We start from the raw sequence: 16,976 nt of genomic DNA on the forward strand, positions 1-16,976 counted from the left end.
CTCTCTCATCACAGAAAGAATCCACTTACTTACTCTATATATCATACTCTCAATCCTTACGAATTCAATCAGAGATAGCACCGCTGTCAAGTCAATTACAATTAATTGCATGCATACTGCTATTTCTGTAAAGCTAAGACTACACCAACCGTATGACGTCCCCCTCAAGGACAATCCCCGACGTATACAGCGCCCTGCCATTAGTAAGATTCCTTCCATTCTCAAACGCATGAAAGACAATCCTCGTCCCGTCGACGGAAAAGTCTGCTCCTCCAGGTCCACCCAGAGGACCAGCATTGGTAGTATTGTCGCCCGTCACCAGCAACGGGGCCTGCGCCTTGGTGAAGGGCCCCTTCACAGCCGGCCCTGTCGCGTAGCCGACGTCGTAGTGCAAACTGGCGTAGTAGTGCGACGAGTACGAGAGGAAGTACGTCCCGCTGACGACGCTTCTGACCAGACTGGGCGCCTCAATCAGGATCCCGTCCGACGCGTCCCGGTCTAGCAGCTTGATCGGGTCCCCTGTCGGAGTGATGCCGTCCGGCTCCAGCGCCTGCAGCATGATGGGCGTCGGATGGATCGTGCCGTCGCCGTCCAGGTTGCTCCCGTCGACCTTGTAGACGACGTACATGGTGCCGTCGTCGTCGATGAAGCCGTCTGGGTCGATGGCGCCGCCCTGGTCCAGCGGACAGGCGATGTAGTTGTCTTCGGGCTTGTAAGGGCCTGTGATGGAGGTCGAGGTGGCGGCGCCAAAGCAGTGCTTGGACGGGTCCGTGCTCGAGAGGGCGGAGTAGTACATCACGTACGTGCCATCGAGCTAGATGCACCTCGTTAGATATGACGATGAAAAATCCTATGTATAGTTTAAACGCACCCGTTGAATCACGTCCGGCGCCCATACAGTCGGCGAAGACGCCACCCACGAGGGAAACGGTCCCGGCAGGGCATCAGTGCCAGCCAGACGCTCCCAGGTGACGAAGTCGTCCGACTGGGCGATTTGCACGTTGACGCCATTGCCCGTCGTCGCAAAGGCATAGTACTTGCCGTTGGTGGAGATCAGGCAGGGGTCTGGGAAGTCGGTGTCCAGCACTCGGACGGGCTCAGCAGATGCTGCTGCGCTCCACAGGAGGGGTGCTAGAGAGACGTATCGAAGGAAAGATGGTCGCATGGTGAATGATATTCAATCTGATTAGGTATGTCGCAACCGACAGCACCAGGTAATGTGTCGGCATGTTACGACTCTATATACATCTTTTTTTTTTCTCGCGAGAGCGAGAGCAAGAGCAGCAAATGCATGCATGCATCTACATGTACATACATACATTCTCTGCCCCGCAAGTTGGAGGCCTGACTGACTGACTGAGTGGATGGATGGATGGATGATACTATAACCAACATCTTGGGACCGACTGACTCGCGAAGACCTGTCATATCCAGCCCTGTGTAAACAGTCCTGCTGTTAGCGTCGCTACTTCGTCGCCTGACCCGACAATACAAGGAGAGAAATTGTGTCGATCCGGGGATCGACCAATAGTTCGAACATTGGGCCACAGTACATACATCTCACCAGCTCAGTCAGCCTCAGCTGGCTCTCTGGCTGGCTGGCTGGCTGGCATCATAACATAAATAATAATGTGGGTTATTGATAGTCTGTTAGCAGGACACTGGATGACCTCATTGTCTTACTTAGGGCTGGCTGTGCTGTGCTGGACTGTGCTGGGTAGGCTGTGTTGTCATAACCCCACAGCTTAAAGTCAAAAAAAAAACCACACAGGAATCATGGTTATTGCTGCTGCGTTGTCAAATTTAACTAACTACATTGAGTTTAATTTCTGTAAGATCGTCTGCGCCTTGGCAAGAACGAACGCTATTATTAGTGAATTGCTGTGCAGCTCCTCCTCATAGCAACAACAATACGGAGTAAGAATAGCAAGCAGGATGGATGGAGATTCGGTTATTCCATCAATCATACCCGGAGTTGACAGAGGACTCAATACAATACTGGAAGAAAGAAGTTACCAGCTACTCCGCGTAGTATCCCACTAGTATTTAAAGATTTGTCCGTGGGGACGTAACTGACTGCCGATGCCAGACAAGATGTTTTCTAGTGATGAATATACGAGGACCTAGATAGATACCGTAAATATCGAGCACAAATCAATAATACATATTTAAACAGCCTGGTAAAGAGCCTTAATTTAGGAGTTCAGCTGGCCGGAAAGAAATCACAATCAGAAATAACAATAGGGTTAGGGTTAGCACGGATAAGATTATATATATACATCGCCGCTAACTAGAATGCAACAATATAACAGTATATACAGCATGTTATGTTCGTGACGTGCGATGATCTAACATGAGTGGGGTGAACTAACACGAGTGGGGTGTATCATACATTACTATACAGCCATCCTCCAGACAAATGCCGATAGAGAAGAGATGTATCCATGTATGTACAGTGCTTTACCTCCTCTCTCTATAGTACAATGACAGGAGAACAAAAAACGAGGTCATCTACTTGTCGAGCGCCTGCGCTTGACACTGTGGCAATAATGTCAGATTGATTGCATGCATCAGGTATGTATCTACTCACCATCTGCCAATAGACACCCCTCCTCCGCAGCAACTCTTGATGATTCCCCCGCTCGACGATCCGCGATCCCCGGCCGACTTCGCTGCCGCTAAAGACAAAGATCGTGTCCGCCTTCTGGATCGTCGCCAGTCGATGCGCCACGGCCACAATGGTCATTCGTCGCCGTCCAGCCAGCCGCTCCAGAGCCGCCTGCACGAGCTTCTCCGACTGCGAGTCCAGACTCGACGTCGCCTCGTCCAGCAGCAGCAGGGACGGATTGCGCAGCAGCGCCCGCGCGATGCACAGCCGCTGCTTTTGCCCCCCGCTCAGCGTGGTTTGCGTCTGGATGCCCAGCTCCGTCCCGTACCCCTCCGGAAGGGACACGATAAAGTCGTGGATCTCGGCGTCTTTGCAGGCCTGCACTATCTGCTCCTCTGAAACATCATCGGCAGTGCTAAGCCCAAGAAGCAAGTTCTCGCGGATCGTGCCGTCGAACAGCCGTGGTTCCTGCGCGACGAGAGACAGGTTCCGACGGTACGACGACAGCTCGATGGATCGGACGTCCCGGCCGTTGAAGTAGATGGCGCCAGCATTGGGTTCGTAGAATCTTTCCAAGAGGGAAATCACGGTTGTTTTCCCGCAGCCTGAGGGCCCCACGAATGCAACGAATTGCCCGCTTTCAATTGTCACGTCGAGATCTTGAAAGATGGGCGTGTCGCGCGTAGGATACTTGAACGATACCCGTCTCAGCTCCACCTTGGCGCCGACCTTTGACGATGGGTCCTGCACGGGCAACTGCTCTTTGTAAGGTGAACCGCCGTCCTCGCTAACTTTCTGTCGAAGGCTGAAAATGCGATTTGCGGCCCCGGTGGCTTGTGCGAAAACGGATGCCACACTGAAGGTCTGTCCTGCAGCCTGCCCTCCCTGGACAATGGCACTGTATATCACGAAAAAGGACAGCGGGTCATATTCCCGGCTGGCTAGAAGCTGTCCGCCATACCTGTGCGTCACAGTATGGTAAGCTTATCATATCATGACTGAATCCGAGACGTGATCTTACCACAGTGTGAGAGCCATAGCACAGAGCTCCACGCTGTCGGAAAGGGCGAGGACAAGCGTAGCGTGCCATGCTCTCAGAAAGGCCCGTCTGATCTGTTGCTTAAGCAGACTGGAATACCTGTCAAGAATATAGTCCTCCATAGTCAGCGCCGACACAGTCCGAAACGCCCCGATTGCCTCTGTTGCGAACTGGGAGCTCTGAGCAAACACCTCTGCATTCATCTGGTCGAAGTGAATCTCATGCCGGAGACGCAGAAACGCGGCGAGGAACAGCACCGGCAAGGCGGCAAACAGGGTGACCAGGCTCAGCTTCCAGCCAAAGGAGAACGATATCGCGATACATCCGATCATGTTGAAGATGGAAACCAGCGGAAAGGCGCCGTTGACGCCCACCGCCTCCTGGATCTGTTTTGGATCCGTGGACAATCGCGACATCAAGCTTCCCGACGCGTTGTCTTCGGCGTCATAAAACGATATTGGCTGTTGCAGGATGCTCTTGTAATACTCTTTCCGATATGTGGATGTGATGGACTGCCCTAGTTAGCTTTGGTTCATGTCGGTTGAATCGCCCTGCTTACCGCCGACATGGAAGTGGAAATATATCCTAAAACATAGTAGGAAACCGCAATGGCCAGGGCCAAAATGAAAAACATCAAGGCCCAGAAATTTCTGGACTCGGTGAGCTTCTGGCCCGTGAATTGAAAGACTTGGACCAGCTGTGCGAAGAACCAGCTTTGCAAAGCGTAGGCGGCTGTCCCGCGTCAGTTTGTGGTTCATCAGTTCGTGGTATTCATGGAAGGATGCAAGAGTAGGCAATTCTTACCACCACAGCACATCGCTGCCAGCACTACCAGAGCGTAAAATGGCCAATGAGCCCGTCGCTCGTACAGGATGCGCCCGAGGGCTAGATATTTAGTGCGTGCCTTTCGAGAACCAGTATTCTCCTGCTTCACTTCAGCATCTGCATGCGAACTGTTTATAAGATCCAGTCTCTCTTCCGGGGCTTTATCTCCTTTGTCAGTTTCTTCTGGCACGGAGGACTCTGCTTCCAGGTGCTGTGCATTGACCAGGTTGCGATACATCCCGTCGGAGATGGACATGAGCTGCTCATGAGAGCCCTCTTCGATCTTGGTGCCGTTCTGGAGGACGATAATATGGTCCGCTTTACGGATGGTCGACAGTCGGTGGGCGATCACGATGGTCGTGCGGCTTTGCGACACGCGGTCAAGCGCTTTCTGCACGATTCTCTCGCCGTGCACATCGATGGCGCTAGTGGCTTCGTCCAGGATCAGGATCGCAGGCCGTTTGACGATGCTGCGGGCGATTGCCAGCCGCTGGCGTTGGCCGCCGCTCAGCTTGATGCCGCCTTCACCGACTATCGTCGAGTATCCCTGGAAAGGTCAGAGATGCCTACATGACAGAAAGGCGGAGACTCCCACCTGTGGAAGACGCTCGATGAATTCATCCGCAAACGCCTCCTTACAAGCGCTTTTGACGAGCTCCCGCTTGACTTCCTCCGATTCGTTCTCCCATCTCGATCCTATCAGCCCAAAGGCCACGTTGTTGAAGATCGAGTCGTTGAAAAGGAATGGTTCTTGCTGAACCAGGCCAATCTGGGATCTCCACCATTTCAGGTGCAGAGTATTGAGATTGTGGCCGTCGACGCGCACAGCACCGCGATTGGGCTTACTTCTGCTTTGTCCAGGAACCTCCACATCAACCGTCGTTGCAGATAGATGGTTGTTCGAAGCTGTCTCGCCCTCCAGCTGGTACCATCTCTCCAACAGCGCGACAATTGTGCTCTTTCCGGAACCAGAGGGCCCGACCAATGCGGTCGTTTTGCCCTTTTCGAACCGAGCGCTAAAGCTCTTCAGCACCTGAACTCCAGGCCGCGTAGGATATGCAAAGGTGACGTCGTGGAACTCGATATCTGCATGTGCAGAGACATCCGGGTCTCGGAGACCATCCACAGACACGCGCTCGGAATCAATGATATCAAAGAACCCGGTCGAGGCGCTGATCGCTTTGGAGATTTGCATAACCGGAAGGACGATACCGCCCATGACACTGCTGACGATAAGCACGGAAAAGAAGACACTCAAGAACAGTCAGCATAATTTACCAGCATAATCCGCATAGTTGTAAATCTTACATAATGACTGTATTGACGTTTGCAATGTGACCTTCCTGATAGAGCCTTAAGCCGAACCAGAAACTCAGTGCGTAGCCAGCGTACATTCCGAAGAACGCTGGAGCAAGCTGCAGGCCCAGGAAGCGAGCCAGATTCCGTCCTCGCTGTCGCGATACCTCGACCCAGTGGAAATACCTCTCCGACAGGGGAGTCTCGGCTCCGAGAGAGAGGACAGTACGGATGGACCCGAAAACGCCAGCTGCGATAGAGGCATGCTGTTCGTCCGCCTTGTCGACCTGCTTCTGAAGTTTGAGCAGGATTGGTGCCAAGATGGAATAGGCGAGAACTATAAATAGCAAGGGCGCACTCGCTGCGAGGGTGAGCGCCCATGAGTATCGAAAAGCGACCACATAGGCCGCTACCAGCAGAGCCAGCGATTGAAACAACAGGGACAGCCGGTCAGAGATGCTGCTTTGGATCGTGTTGGACGAGGCAGTAATCGTATTCGCGACGGTGCCGGCAGACACTTCATCGAGCTTACTGATGGGCTGCGCGAAGACTGACTGCATATAGGCCAGTCGCAGGGCCGCTGTGACGCGAAGGCCCGCCATCCGAAAACCAAACTGCGCCCATTAATCTTGGAATTCAACGATCTGGTCTGGTTGTGATAATTTACCATTGAGACGTAACTCAGTGCAAACTTTCCGATGAAGAGGTACACAATCTTGAGGCTTCCATAACGTCAGCATAAACCGAAACGCATGACACAAAGGACACAACGCAAAATACATACGCATTGCTGTCGATGGACGACCTGAAATCAGCTTCCGAGACTTCATTTTCAGGCGAGCCATATGCGTTAAAGCTGCCGACCATGTTCCCAAAGACGATGTTCATCAGCGGCAAAACCTGCTCAGATTAGTTTTTATTCGTTTCAAAACTGATTTCGTAACGTACGATGCCGGATCCAATTGCACATATTGCAGCAGCGGCAAAAAGTACAGCATCGAATCTCGATCTATACGCGAGGGCTCTCTATTCGAGCTGTCAGTGGCGCTAAGTGTTTATGGACGGTAGATACGCACCAAATAGCTCCTAACGTAAGCCGTGTTTCCCTCTCCCCTGGCAGATTCCGGTAACTGGGAGCGTGCATCTTGTTTTTCAGGTGGTGGCTGCTCCTTCGCAGGCTTTGTTTCATGTGTGTCCTGGGGCTGTTCCCTCGTAGGGGCTAGGAATTCCCCCATTTCGAGTTTGAAGCCCCTACTTCACCGTGCCAAAACGATGATATCGCCTTGACCTGTAGCTGTTCAGTCAATGCAGTGTATGGGAGCTGATAGGGTAAAGAATTTTACGAGCCGAACTCAGCATCAGCTTGTCATGTAACCCTATTTACCAGGCAGCAAGATTTGGGTGCCAATGTAAAACATTAGCGTGCGTTTATCTATGCGGATGCTACCGCATAGACCACCATCCAGGAATCACTTCTCGGTACATGCGAATAAATAGTTAAATAAATTAGATGACATAACAATGAGTGGTTAATTCTCGCGGAGCCGAACGACGATGGCTCGTTTGTGTCAATTGCTTTGCTCTTGCGGCTGGCGAGCGGCGGCCTTTCCGCGACCGCCTGGCAGCTAGCAGGGCAACTTGCAGCGTCATTGGTGATCTCGCACTGAATCAAAAGCTCCGCGTCGTTTCCGATTGCCAATTTAACTTAGTTTAGATGGATGACTCATGTGGTACGGAGTACGACACTGCGTATGGAGTTGTGCCGTGTTGCAACACACTGTGGATTCAATACAAGGCATCCAGCAGTAGTAATGGAAAAATGGGAGGAGTAGAACATCTTTATTTCCTTCCCTCTCTCTCGCTGTCCTGTCGATTTGCTGTGAAGTCTCTTTTTATTGCGCGTGATCCGTTTCCCATTACCGGTTGCAGGTTGACTGGGCAGTAAATATGCTGCTCGAGAAGCGGGAAGAGGCCCGAATACATCAGAGGCACTCAAAGCAGGATGCAGGTCCACTCCCGTTTCAACATACACCTTTTGAAATAAAAACTCTGGAACCAAAAACGCAGGGCTTATCAATTCATGAGCATCGCATCCTGATTGTGGAGTCATTTTAACCCCTTCCACAGCGGGACCTGGATGTTGTGTGTACTTTCCAATGCGTCAACTTGGAAGCCGTTTGTGTCACCTATCGGTTGAGTCATCAACCACCGAAAAACCGTGTCCATCTTCTCAATGTTTCCTGTGGTGAAATCATAGAAGTTGCTGTATCGGACGTGGAGTTGGCGGTGCCAGGATCCCTGAATGACACGGACCTGAACCGGGGCGGCGATGGATATGATAAATCTATGGCTCTTCTATCAGTTTCTGGATCTCAGACCGGAAAGATGATATGCTCTTAGAAGGTCTTTGATGTCATTCGTGCAACTATGACATTCGACATAGCCAACAGCTCGAAACACAATAACTGCTCCTCCCTGCAGGGACTCTTCGATAGCATGACAAATAAAACATGCGGGGAAGGACGAGCAGTTGTAGCTATACACCGCTTCACCACTGACGCGACCTGCTATCATCAGACATTCCTCTAGACAGACGCACACACGTACTGACAGACGAATGACTTGTCTGAACTGAGAGATCAGGTCCGAGACTCTCACGTACCGAACATAACTCTTCTCCAAGGCTGCACACAGGTCCTGACCGGCAGCAAATAACCTCCACTGTCCGACGACTCAGGTATAACCGCCTCGCAGGGAAACACCCATCCTTGTGTGGTCTCTGGAGACGCAGGCGAGAAATAGCATGGCTCGAAAGGTATCAGGTCGCATCCAATTCGGGGTTCAGAATTCCGAGTTTGCGAGTTTGGTGGATTCGACGTATGTCGCTAGGCATCGGACGCGTTCCCGAAGTTGCTTCAGTCAAGAACGACATGTCCTTTGATGGCATCTCTCGTATGGGCTGTAGAAGCCATGAAGTCGCGTACACGCTGCTGATGAATTGAAGGTCTGAGGACTCGAAGTCGGAGATGGCAGCACCTGATGGATGATATGTTTGTTTTGTTTGGAACCAGACAAAGGTCTCTGGCTTTTCTCTCTTGCGCTGTTTCCTTTTGTTGATCGCAGCCGAGTAAGATGTTGAAGGGAGCTTTGTTTTGCTAAGCACCAGGTCACGTTACCCCTTCCATACTCCGTATTCTTGAGCAGCCACTAACTGGGCAACATGCAGCATCAGTGGAGTCCCGATCTATACTCCCATCTAATTAGCTTGTCTTATGTGTTATTTTCAGCGTCTACATGGAAGAAGAGAACCATGGAACTGGAGTTGAGATACTGTATGCAGGGAATAAGTACCAACAAAAGGATATCAGCCACATGTGCATATATTTCTACAAAGACTGCTTTAGATGATTGTACTGAATGTGCATGATCCAGCAGCTAGCCATATATCGACGTTTGTTCGATTCAACTACTGAGGAATACTGCTTGGTTGAGATGGAGGAAACAGCATCGCTAGACGATAGCAATTAAGGTAGACTAGGCTAACCCGAAGAGGCAGCTCCCAGAGTGGTGGAACCCAAAACGGAAGGTTGGAGCCGACCCGGGCAGCCGGAGTCGCGCCTAACCTGCCCAGGCGGGAAGGTCCACACCTGGAGAGCGGCCCAAGAGGGACTAGTGTGGGGGCAGTCGACGACCCCCGTCGCATGGGGGAGGCCGTGGCGGCTCTCATGGGAGGAGAATACGGGCTCGGTCCTCCGTGCTCCGTAAATTAATTTATTTGCTTTCTTTTTAATTACTCCGTACATCATCAGATGCCGGCCGAGAAACCGCTTATCGGGGTCTGTCTGCATAAGCATTTTGCCGGTCTGCAATTTGGAAGGCCGTGCGGCATGCCCACGTGCTCCTTCCCGCGTCTGGCCCCACGTCCAGGTCACGGGATGCACCTCGGATATGTATCCGGCGGTCTGGAAACGTTTCCCTGCATTGCGAACTGGACTGGCGAGGAGAAAGAGAGAGAATGGAAGGGAAGGGAACTGCCAGCAGGTAAGGATTCTGTGACGAGAATGAGTGATTTAATTCAAAGGTTGATGGCGGATTGATTGCAGAATCCAACCGCACGGTATACGGCATACAGAGTTACAGACATTCCCAGTGATAGTTCAGTTCCAGATCGGTCGGCCCAGACTGCTCCGAACCGTCGCTCGACTCGACGGCCTGTCAGGCAGGCCGGCTTCTATTATACCGATTCGCCATTCGCTCGCAGCTGGCCGCTGCATTGTTGCCCGTGGAAAAGCCTCCCCGCATGTGGAGAACGATGGCCACATGGACGGAATCTTACCGAGTCGGAAGGCCATGTCCGAGTCGAGTCATCCCATCCCGGTCAGAAACAAAATCTCGTGGGGTTCCCCTCTCGTCTCGTCGGTCGTGGAGGTCTTCCCCGGATTGTCGGGACCGCAGGCGTTCTGGTCAGCATGTAAGAGCGATCCGATCATGTTCAATTGACACCGTCGCTGTCCGAGACATCCATACCGAGTTGCAGCCATGCCGAAACGTTCCTGGAGTCAGGTCGATGGCGCGGACAATCAGCCGTCCCGCCGTCTGTCCATTAAGACGGCCTCCGGGGGAGCTCCTGCGGAAGTGCAGATCGAGACGGGCAGCCCCGGGGACGAGAAATTCTTCGTCAATGGAAGCTATCCTGCTGAAAACCATCCCCCGACTCCCAGTCTGACGGATGGCTCGTCAGAGCCCCGGTCTGCCAGGTCCCAGGGACCTCGACAACGGACGCAGAGTGCAGCAACCATCCGGTCTGATGCAGAGCCAGTGGTCTGGCCGTCGATCACGCGGAAAGTGAAGGCGTGTGCGGCCTGTCGTAAGCAGAAGGTAGGCATAATTGTCCTGGAGAGAGTGCAGACACATGCTGAGCCAGCAGATCAAATGCGACATGGACGAAGATGGCCCGCCCTGCAAAAGATGCCGGGAGAGAAATCTCTCGTGCAAGCTCAACAAGAGCCTGCAAACCCTGATCGACGAGGAGTCACGGTCAGTCCCTTTTTGCTGGGTTCGAATCTTCCGGCGTTAACATTGTCCAGATGGAGAAAGACGGTCAGTCACGATCTCACGGTGATCCATGCCGCCTTGCAGCAGACGCTGCGTTCTCTTGGACTCCCCGCGTTGCCGGCTCTACATACGCCACTGCCGGAAACGGTCGACGGCCAGGCGAACGAGGTCGCCGTTGCGGATGACGCCGAGCCTCCTCCGCTGTTCGATACCTCTCCACAAGGCCCACCCTCCGACGACATGTTGGCCCAGGTGCCCATCGAATCTCTGTACGAGATCACCCGGTTACGATCGCTGCGAGGAGAGGCGGTCGAGGAAGACCGTGGAGGCCTCGACGATTTCATTTCCAGGGGAGCCATCCGCGTGGAGGAGGCGGAGCGGCTGTTCCAATTCTACATGGCACAGCTTGACCCGTATATTTATGGATTGGCGAGTAAATACAAGTCGTTGGAGAGTCTCCGCAGAAGTTCTCCCATCCTCACTGCATCAATCTGTGCCGTGGCGGCCTGTCACCAACCGGGCGACGGCAAGATATATGAAATCTGTAACCAAGAATTCCGGCGTCTCGTTTCAAGCTCCCTGTTTGACCGTCGCATCAGCCTGGACTACCTCCGCGCGCTGGTGATTGGCACGTACTGGTTGAGCGACGTCTCCTGGACGCTGGCCGGGTTCGCTGTCCGCCGTGCGAGCGACATCAACCTGCACAAGTTCTACTACCGCATCATCGACTCAGCGAACGGGCTGGCAGCGACTCCCAACAGCTGGGATCCGTCCGATCCCGAGGCGTCCATCGACCCGGTGCGACTGTGGTATCTGCTTTATATCTGCGACCAGCACTTGTCGATTCTGTACACGAGAGCCCCGATGATCCGGGAAGACGAGACGATTCGCGGGTGGCGGGGCTATCTCGAGTCGCCGCATGCGTCGCAGTCTGACATGAGGATATCGAGCCAAGTGTCGCTGATGATCCTTTTGAGTCAGGTGCGGGAGCTCTTTGGCGTGGACGCCAGCAAGGCCGTCCCCCGCGCTTTTGTTGCGCATATCAACACCTTCAGTCAGCAGCTGGACAAGTGGCTTGCCCATTGGTCTCAAAAGCTCCGTAAGCTGGCCTTTTCTCGTTATTCATCTCTTTCCTCGTTGTTCACCTCTTTCCTCGTTATTCGTCTCGTTTCACTGACCGGAGAGATATTTAGAGCCAAACGAGCATATCGGGGACTTTCCCACGAAAGGAGTGCTGCTGCACTACCATTTCGGCAAACTGCATCTTTTCTCACACGTATTCCGAGGCCTCAAGTCGGGTGAGCGCGTCGAGCCGATCCCGTCGTACTTCAAGGACCCAGCGACGACAGCCGTGTCCCACGCGACGACGATTCTGGAACTCCTGCTCAACGACCCCGATCTGCGGCGGAGCATCCTCGGCGTGCCGCACTACTTCCACACGATGATCGCGTTCGCCTGCGTGGTGCTGCTGAAAGTGTCATCTCGGTACCGCGACGATCTCGCCATCGACACGGACACCATCTACTCCCTGATCGGGCGGATCATCAACCTGCTGCGGTCCAACAGTTGTAACCGCTACCATCTGGTGCACTGGATGGCGGAGGGGCTGGACAAGATGCTGAAGTCGTCGTCATCATCTCATGGGGGGTCGCAGTGGAACACCACGCTTGCATCAGACAGCACCACCACAACGAATATCTTTGACAACGTCGAGAACGATATCCCCGAGCAGCCCACCTTCCCGTCGGTAGATCCAGTGCTGCAGATGAACCCGGGTTTCGTGTCTCAGAGTAATGATCCCGTCTTGAGTGCGGGGCCGTTTCTTCCGGTGCTGGAGACGTTGGATGGGAATGAGTATGATCTGACGGATTTGAGTTTTAATTTCATTTGACGTGATGTAGTTTTGCGGTTGTGTTTTTCGTTTTTCTTTTCTCTTCTTTTTTTTTCTTGCTGGGGATAGGATGATAGGATGACCGTTATACCCCGAAACGGCGCAACACGGAATCTGTTGAATCTTTTGTTTTTAATCGGGAGCGAGAGGGGAAAATCGACACGGGAAACTGTTATATCTGACGCAGGAAAATCGTTATATCAATCAGATTGAACCAGAGCCACTATTATCACAGCAGCAGTGCTTGTCAGACTGGTCATGAAAAGAGAGAAAATGACAGGTTTAGCCATTGATGCCGCTTCCCAGACGTATTTATACTCGTCTGTCTACACGTGTTGTGTCTCTTGAGCGAGCGGCGTTCTCTCCGCGCCATGTGGGGGGATCTTCGTCCTCGACAGCGAGAGTTCCATATGTCCATAAATCTATATTACCTGCTAAGTGGCATAGAGAACTAATAGTCCTATGGACGAATGAGAAATCCTCGTAGCCGTCGATGAGATGTCGCTTTCTTTCTTTCCATCGAAGACCAAGACTATGGGGTATTATTTCTGGGACTCACTCTTGTAGTATTGGAGTTGTGTATTGACACCTTTCTCTCCGAAAGTAGCCGATAACGTCACTTGCCATCAACTGGGGTCTTTTACTAATTGCGTGGTGTTAGTTTTCGGTTCATGGGAGTCGTATGTATTCATTTATTCATTCATTCCATTCTAGGAATCAGCACGTGTGTCCAGTCTGTGTTCTTCAGAATTGAGAGTACCTGCATATCTACATCCCCGTACATGTACTGTACAGTACAATGTAGAAAAAACTAGTAATGTTCTCTACGTCATGGATCTCGCCTATTACAGAACGCAACTCCTATAGATGTCAACAAAAAGGAAAAAATAATAAACATCTCTTTCAGTCCACTCTCTGGATCTTCTGTCTGTTCTCTTGATAATATCGCCCCAGCTACTCCGTATATTACCTAGGTAAGTACAGCACTGCCCGGACAATCGCCGAGGAGCCAAAGCCAACTTACTCGGACGGTTTCCGGCCAAGACAGACAAGACAGCCAGCCCCGTGGGGTAAGTAAGCCACTTCGTATTGGAATGGAAGCTCGCGGTAATTCTTCACCGGCGGAGATAGCTATCTACATACATACGTACATACCAAGCAATTATTAGTCGCATGCTTCATGCAAGGTTTGAACTGAAAAAGGCTGGTCCCAGCTCGTGCCAGTCCGGACTCGAGTCTTCCCCGCTTTCTTTCCCAATGGACCCTGGTATTCATTCCCCCACGCTAGCCCCGGATTTGCTGTCATCGTCAACGTCAACGGTAGATAGGTAGATAGATAGATGACGATGCGCATCTTATCTTCCTTTCCTCTTCTCTTTCTTCGGTCTCATCTTGATCGTTTGTGCTTGCTGTCTGTCTGTCAATCAACTACAAAATGGCAGGGTGGTACACGTTTGGAATCGCCTTGTTTGCCGCCATCGGCACCTTTCTCTTCGTACGCTGCTGCTGTAATAGCTTCTTGTTTGAAGATGCGTTTGCTAAGATGTGTTTGATGTGCAGGGATTCGATACGGGGATTGCGACGACGAGTGAGTTCAACCGACTCCATTATTACTTATTACTGTAGGTATAGTGCATGCTAACTGCTACAGCAATCGCCCACAAGAGCTGGATCGACTACATGAACCATCCCTCCAATGGCCTTACCGGTGCCGTAAGTCAATATCTCCGTTCCGGACCTGTCTCTCGACTGAGTGCTTTCCAGGTCGTCGCCGTTTACATCGCGGGCGAAGCAGCCGGCGCGCTGACCCAGACCGCCATCGGCGACAGACTGGGCCGCATTCGATTCATGCAGCTGATGTGCGTCATCGTCACCATTGGCACCGTCATCCAGACGGCTTCTGTCAATATTGGCATGTTTCTTGCTGGCCGTGTTCTGGCCGGGTATGCGGTAGGGTGGGTTCGTCTTCACTCCGATAGAGAAAGCTTAGCTGATGGAAGTTAGAGGAATGGTCGCTACGGTGCCTATCTATCTCAGGTTCGTCCTGACAAGCACTGTATAAGAACTACAGACTTAACTTTTCCAGTGAAATATCCGCCCCCCATAACCGTGGCCTCATCGGCGGCATCTCCGGCTGTGGCATCTCCTTCGGCACCATGATGTCCAACTGGGTAGGTTTCGCCTGCGGCTACGCGCCATACGGGCCAACGCAGTGGCGACTGCCCCTAGGCATCCAGATCCCCTGGGGTGTAATCATGTTCATGGGGCTAGCGACCTTCATGCCCAACTCTCCGCGACAGCTGATCCGTCGGGGAAAAGTCGAGGAGGCGCGCGCCGAGTTCGTCAAGATCCGCCGCGATCTGCACTCGCATGAGGTTCCGGAGGAGTTTGCGCTCATGCGCGCGCAGATCGAGTATGAGATGCAGCGCGAGATTACCTCGTACAGGGAGATTTTTCGGCTATTTCGTCATCGTGCGTTGGCGTGAGTGTCTCCTCATCTCGGCGAAGACTTATTGTTTATTATTTCTGACAGAAGACTCCAGGTCCATTGCCGTCCAAACGATGACCAGCCTGACGGGCGTGAACGTAATCCAGGTAAGTAGCTGAAAATGTAGCAACATGAAATTGCTAACCAACAAATTCTATCTCTTCTAGTACTATCAAAGTTCGTCAAACCATATCCATATTCTATCGTTATCACACTAACTTCTCCAGCAATCCTGTACCAATCGCTAGGCATCGGATCGCAAACCATCCTCGCCCTGGCAGCCGTCTACGGCACCGTGGCTTTTCTATCCAATTGCATCACAACCAAGTATCTGACCGACCAGTGGGGACGACGGAAGTGAGTCGATTCTGTCAGAAAAAAAAAAAGAACTCTGACTGAAATTGCCGTGCTAGCTTAATTCTTGCCGGTCTCTCAGGCATCATCCTCATCGAAATCTACGCAGCCGTCATGCAGCGCGAGTTTCAAAACACAAACAACCGCGTCGGGAAAGGGTTTGCTATTCTGGGCATCTACCTGTTTGTCATGTGTTACTGTATGCTGCTGCATTCAGTTCAAAAAAAAAAAACTACCCACTAACAGGATATTTTCCAGACGGCATGCTCAACAGCACAACCTGGCTCTACGGCGCCGAAATCCTGCCCATCGCGATGCGGAACAAAGTCATGGGACTGGCAGCAGCGTCGCATTTCATTGTCAATGTAGCTGGTGCGTGCGTTCACAAGCCTTACCCTTCAATTCTCAATTCTAATACACCTTATTAACTACTACTACAGTTACCGAAGCCGGCCCAAGCGCCTTCGCCACCATCCACGAAAACTACTACTACGTCTTTGTCGGCTGCACTTTATTCTTTCTCGTCGTGGCGTATTTCTATTTTCCGTGAGTAGTGCCATTATCCAAGCATAGCATGGTTTTTTTACTGATAGATGTCAAGTGAAACGAAGCGCAAAACCCTCGAAGAAGTCGCCGCCGCTTTTGGCGATAGAGTCGTCGATGTTGCGGAGAGGGATGTCGAGACTGAGGAGGCGGTTTTGGGTGCGAAGAAGGCTGAGGCGGAGGCGAGTCATAGGGAGGTTGTGTCGAGTGGTGATGGAGTTTGAGGATATTTATACCTATCGGGTTTTTCTTGTCCGCCGGGACACATACAATACATTACAATATATATGTGCTAGGTTCTGTGAAGATGGTTGCGTGGATAATAAGCTGCTTGAAACAGCTCACTATGATAGTAGTTGTTATATTAATTAGGGAATTCTGGAGTAGTATACTGTACTCCGTATTGAGATAAACGTATTTCTCTACAACCAAGATCCCGATCTGGATGCTATATCGTCCTATCTTATTATACTCAGTTTTAAACTCTGACAGCGATTATATAATTCAGCATTCAAATTTCTCTGAAGTTACATGTACCTGTACCTCATTCCCTTGCCAGGTGATCTTCCATTCATAACTGGATTCTTATCTAACTAACGTAATCCACCACCGAGCTGCGCGGACCACCGAGCTGCGCGGCCACCACCTCGGCCCCCCCTATCATCGGATTTATCGCGATTTACCAACGCACCGCGTCATGGCTGATATATCAAAAGAAGGGCGTATGCAATTAGCACTTGAAGCCTATAAGAAAGGTCTTTTTCCATCAAAAACTGCAGCTGCCAAAGCTTTTGACGTGCCTCCAAGGACCTTTATGACACGTGTTAATGGGACTACTGCTCGCAAAGATTCAACTGCAAATTGTCGCAAATTGACA

General features: G+C 51.7%; 4 protein-coding genes across 4 annotated transcripts; 2 read left to right on the forward strand and 2 right to left on the reverse strand.

The window, feature by feature from the left end:
- Nucleotides 1-139: 139 nt before the first annotated feature.
- T310_2980 (Endo xylanase) lies at nt 140-1,165 on the reverse strand (the record flags this gene model as incomplete). The annotated part of the gene is made up of 2 exons (XM_013474147.1): nt 140-814; nt 872-1,165. 2 exons carry the CDS (start codon nt 1,163-1,165, stop codon nt 140-142), a joined length of 969 nt encoding a protein of 322 aa, XP_013329601.1.
- Nucleotides 1,166-2,511: 1,346 nt separating this feature from the next.
- T310_2981 (ABC multidrug transporter) lies at nt 2,512-7,003 on the reverse strand (the record flags this gene model as incomplete). The annotated part of the gene is made up of 11 exons (XM_013474148.1): nt 2,512-2,538; nt 2,591-3,569; nt 3,630-4,159; nt 4,207-4,379; nt 4,452-5,019; nt 5,068-5,725; nt 5,781-6,382; nt 6,436-6,490; nt 6,553-6,668; nt 6,717-6,794; nt 6,845-7,003. The coding sequence occupies 11 exons, from the start codon at nt 7,001-7,003 to the stop codon at nt 2,512-2,514; spliced, it is 3,945 nt and encodes a 1,314-aa protein (XP_013329602.1).
- Nucleotides 7,004-9,655: 2,652 nt separating this feature from the next.
- On the forward strand, nt 9,656-12,714 carry T310_2982 (uncharacterized protein; the record flags this gene model as incomplete). Its single annotated transcript, XM_013474149.1, has 4 exons — nt 9,656-9,809; nt 9,901-10,239; nt 10,306-11,922; nt 12,017-12,714. The coding sequence occupies 4 exons, from the start codon at nt 9,656-9,658 to the stop codon at nt 12,712-12,714; spliced, it is 2,808 nt and encodes a 935-aa protein (XP_013329603.1).
- Nucleotides 12,715-14,149: 1,435 nt separating this feature from the next.
- Nucleotides 14,150-16,323, forward strand: T310_2983 (MFS monosaccharide transporter (Hxt8); the record flags this gene model as incomplete). Its single annotated transcript, XM_013474150.1, has 11 exons — nt 14,150-14,209; nt 14,275-14,302; nt 14,366-14,657; nt 14,719-14,751; nt 14,801-15,196; nt 15,248-15,309; nt 15,370-15,559; nt 15,616-15,755; nt 15,815-15,928; nt 15,997-16,102; nt 16,158-16,323. The coding sequence occupies 11 exons, from the start codon at nt 14,150-14,152 to the stop codon at nt 16,321-16,323; spliced, it is 1,587 nt and encodes a 528-aa protein (XP_013329604.1).
- Between the last annotated feature and the right edge of the window lie 653 nt (nt 16,324-16,976).

This window comes from Rasamsonia emersonii, assembly GCF_000968595.1.
Source record: "Rasamsonia emersonii CBS 393.64 chromosome Unknown ctg1118621760045, whole genome shotgun sequence".
In the NCBI taxonomy this organism is placed as follows: Eukaryota; Fungi; Ascomycota; class Eurotiomycetes; order Eurotiales; family Trichocomaceae; genus Rasamsonia; species Rasamsonia emersonii.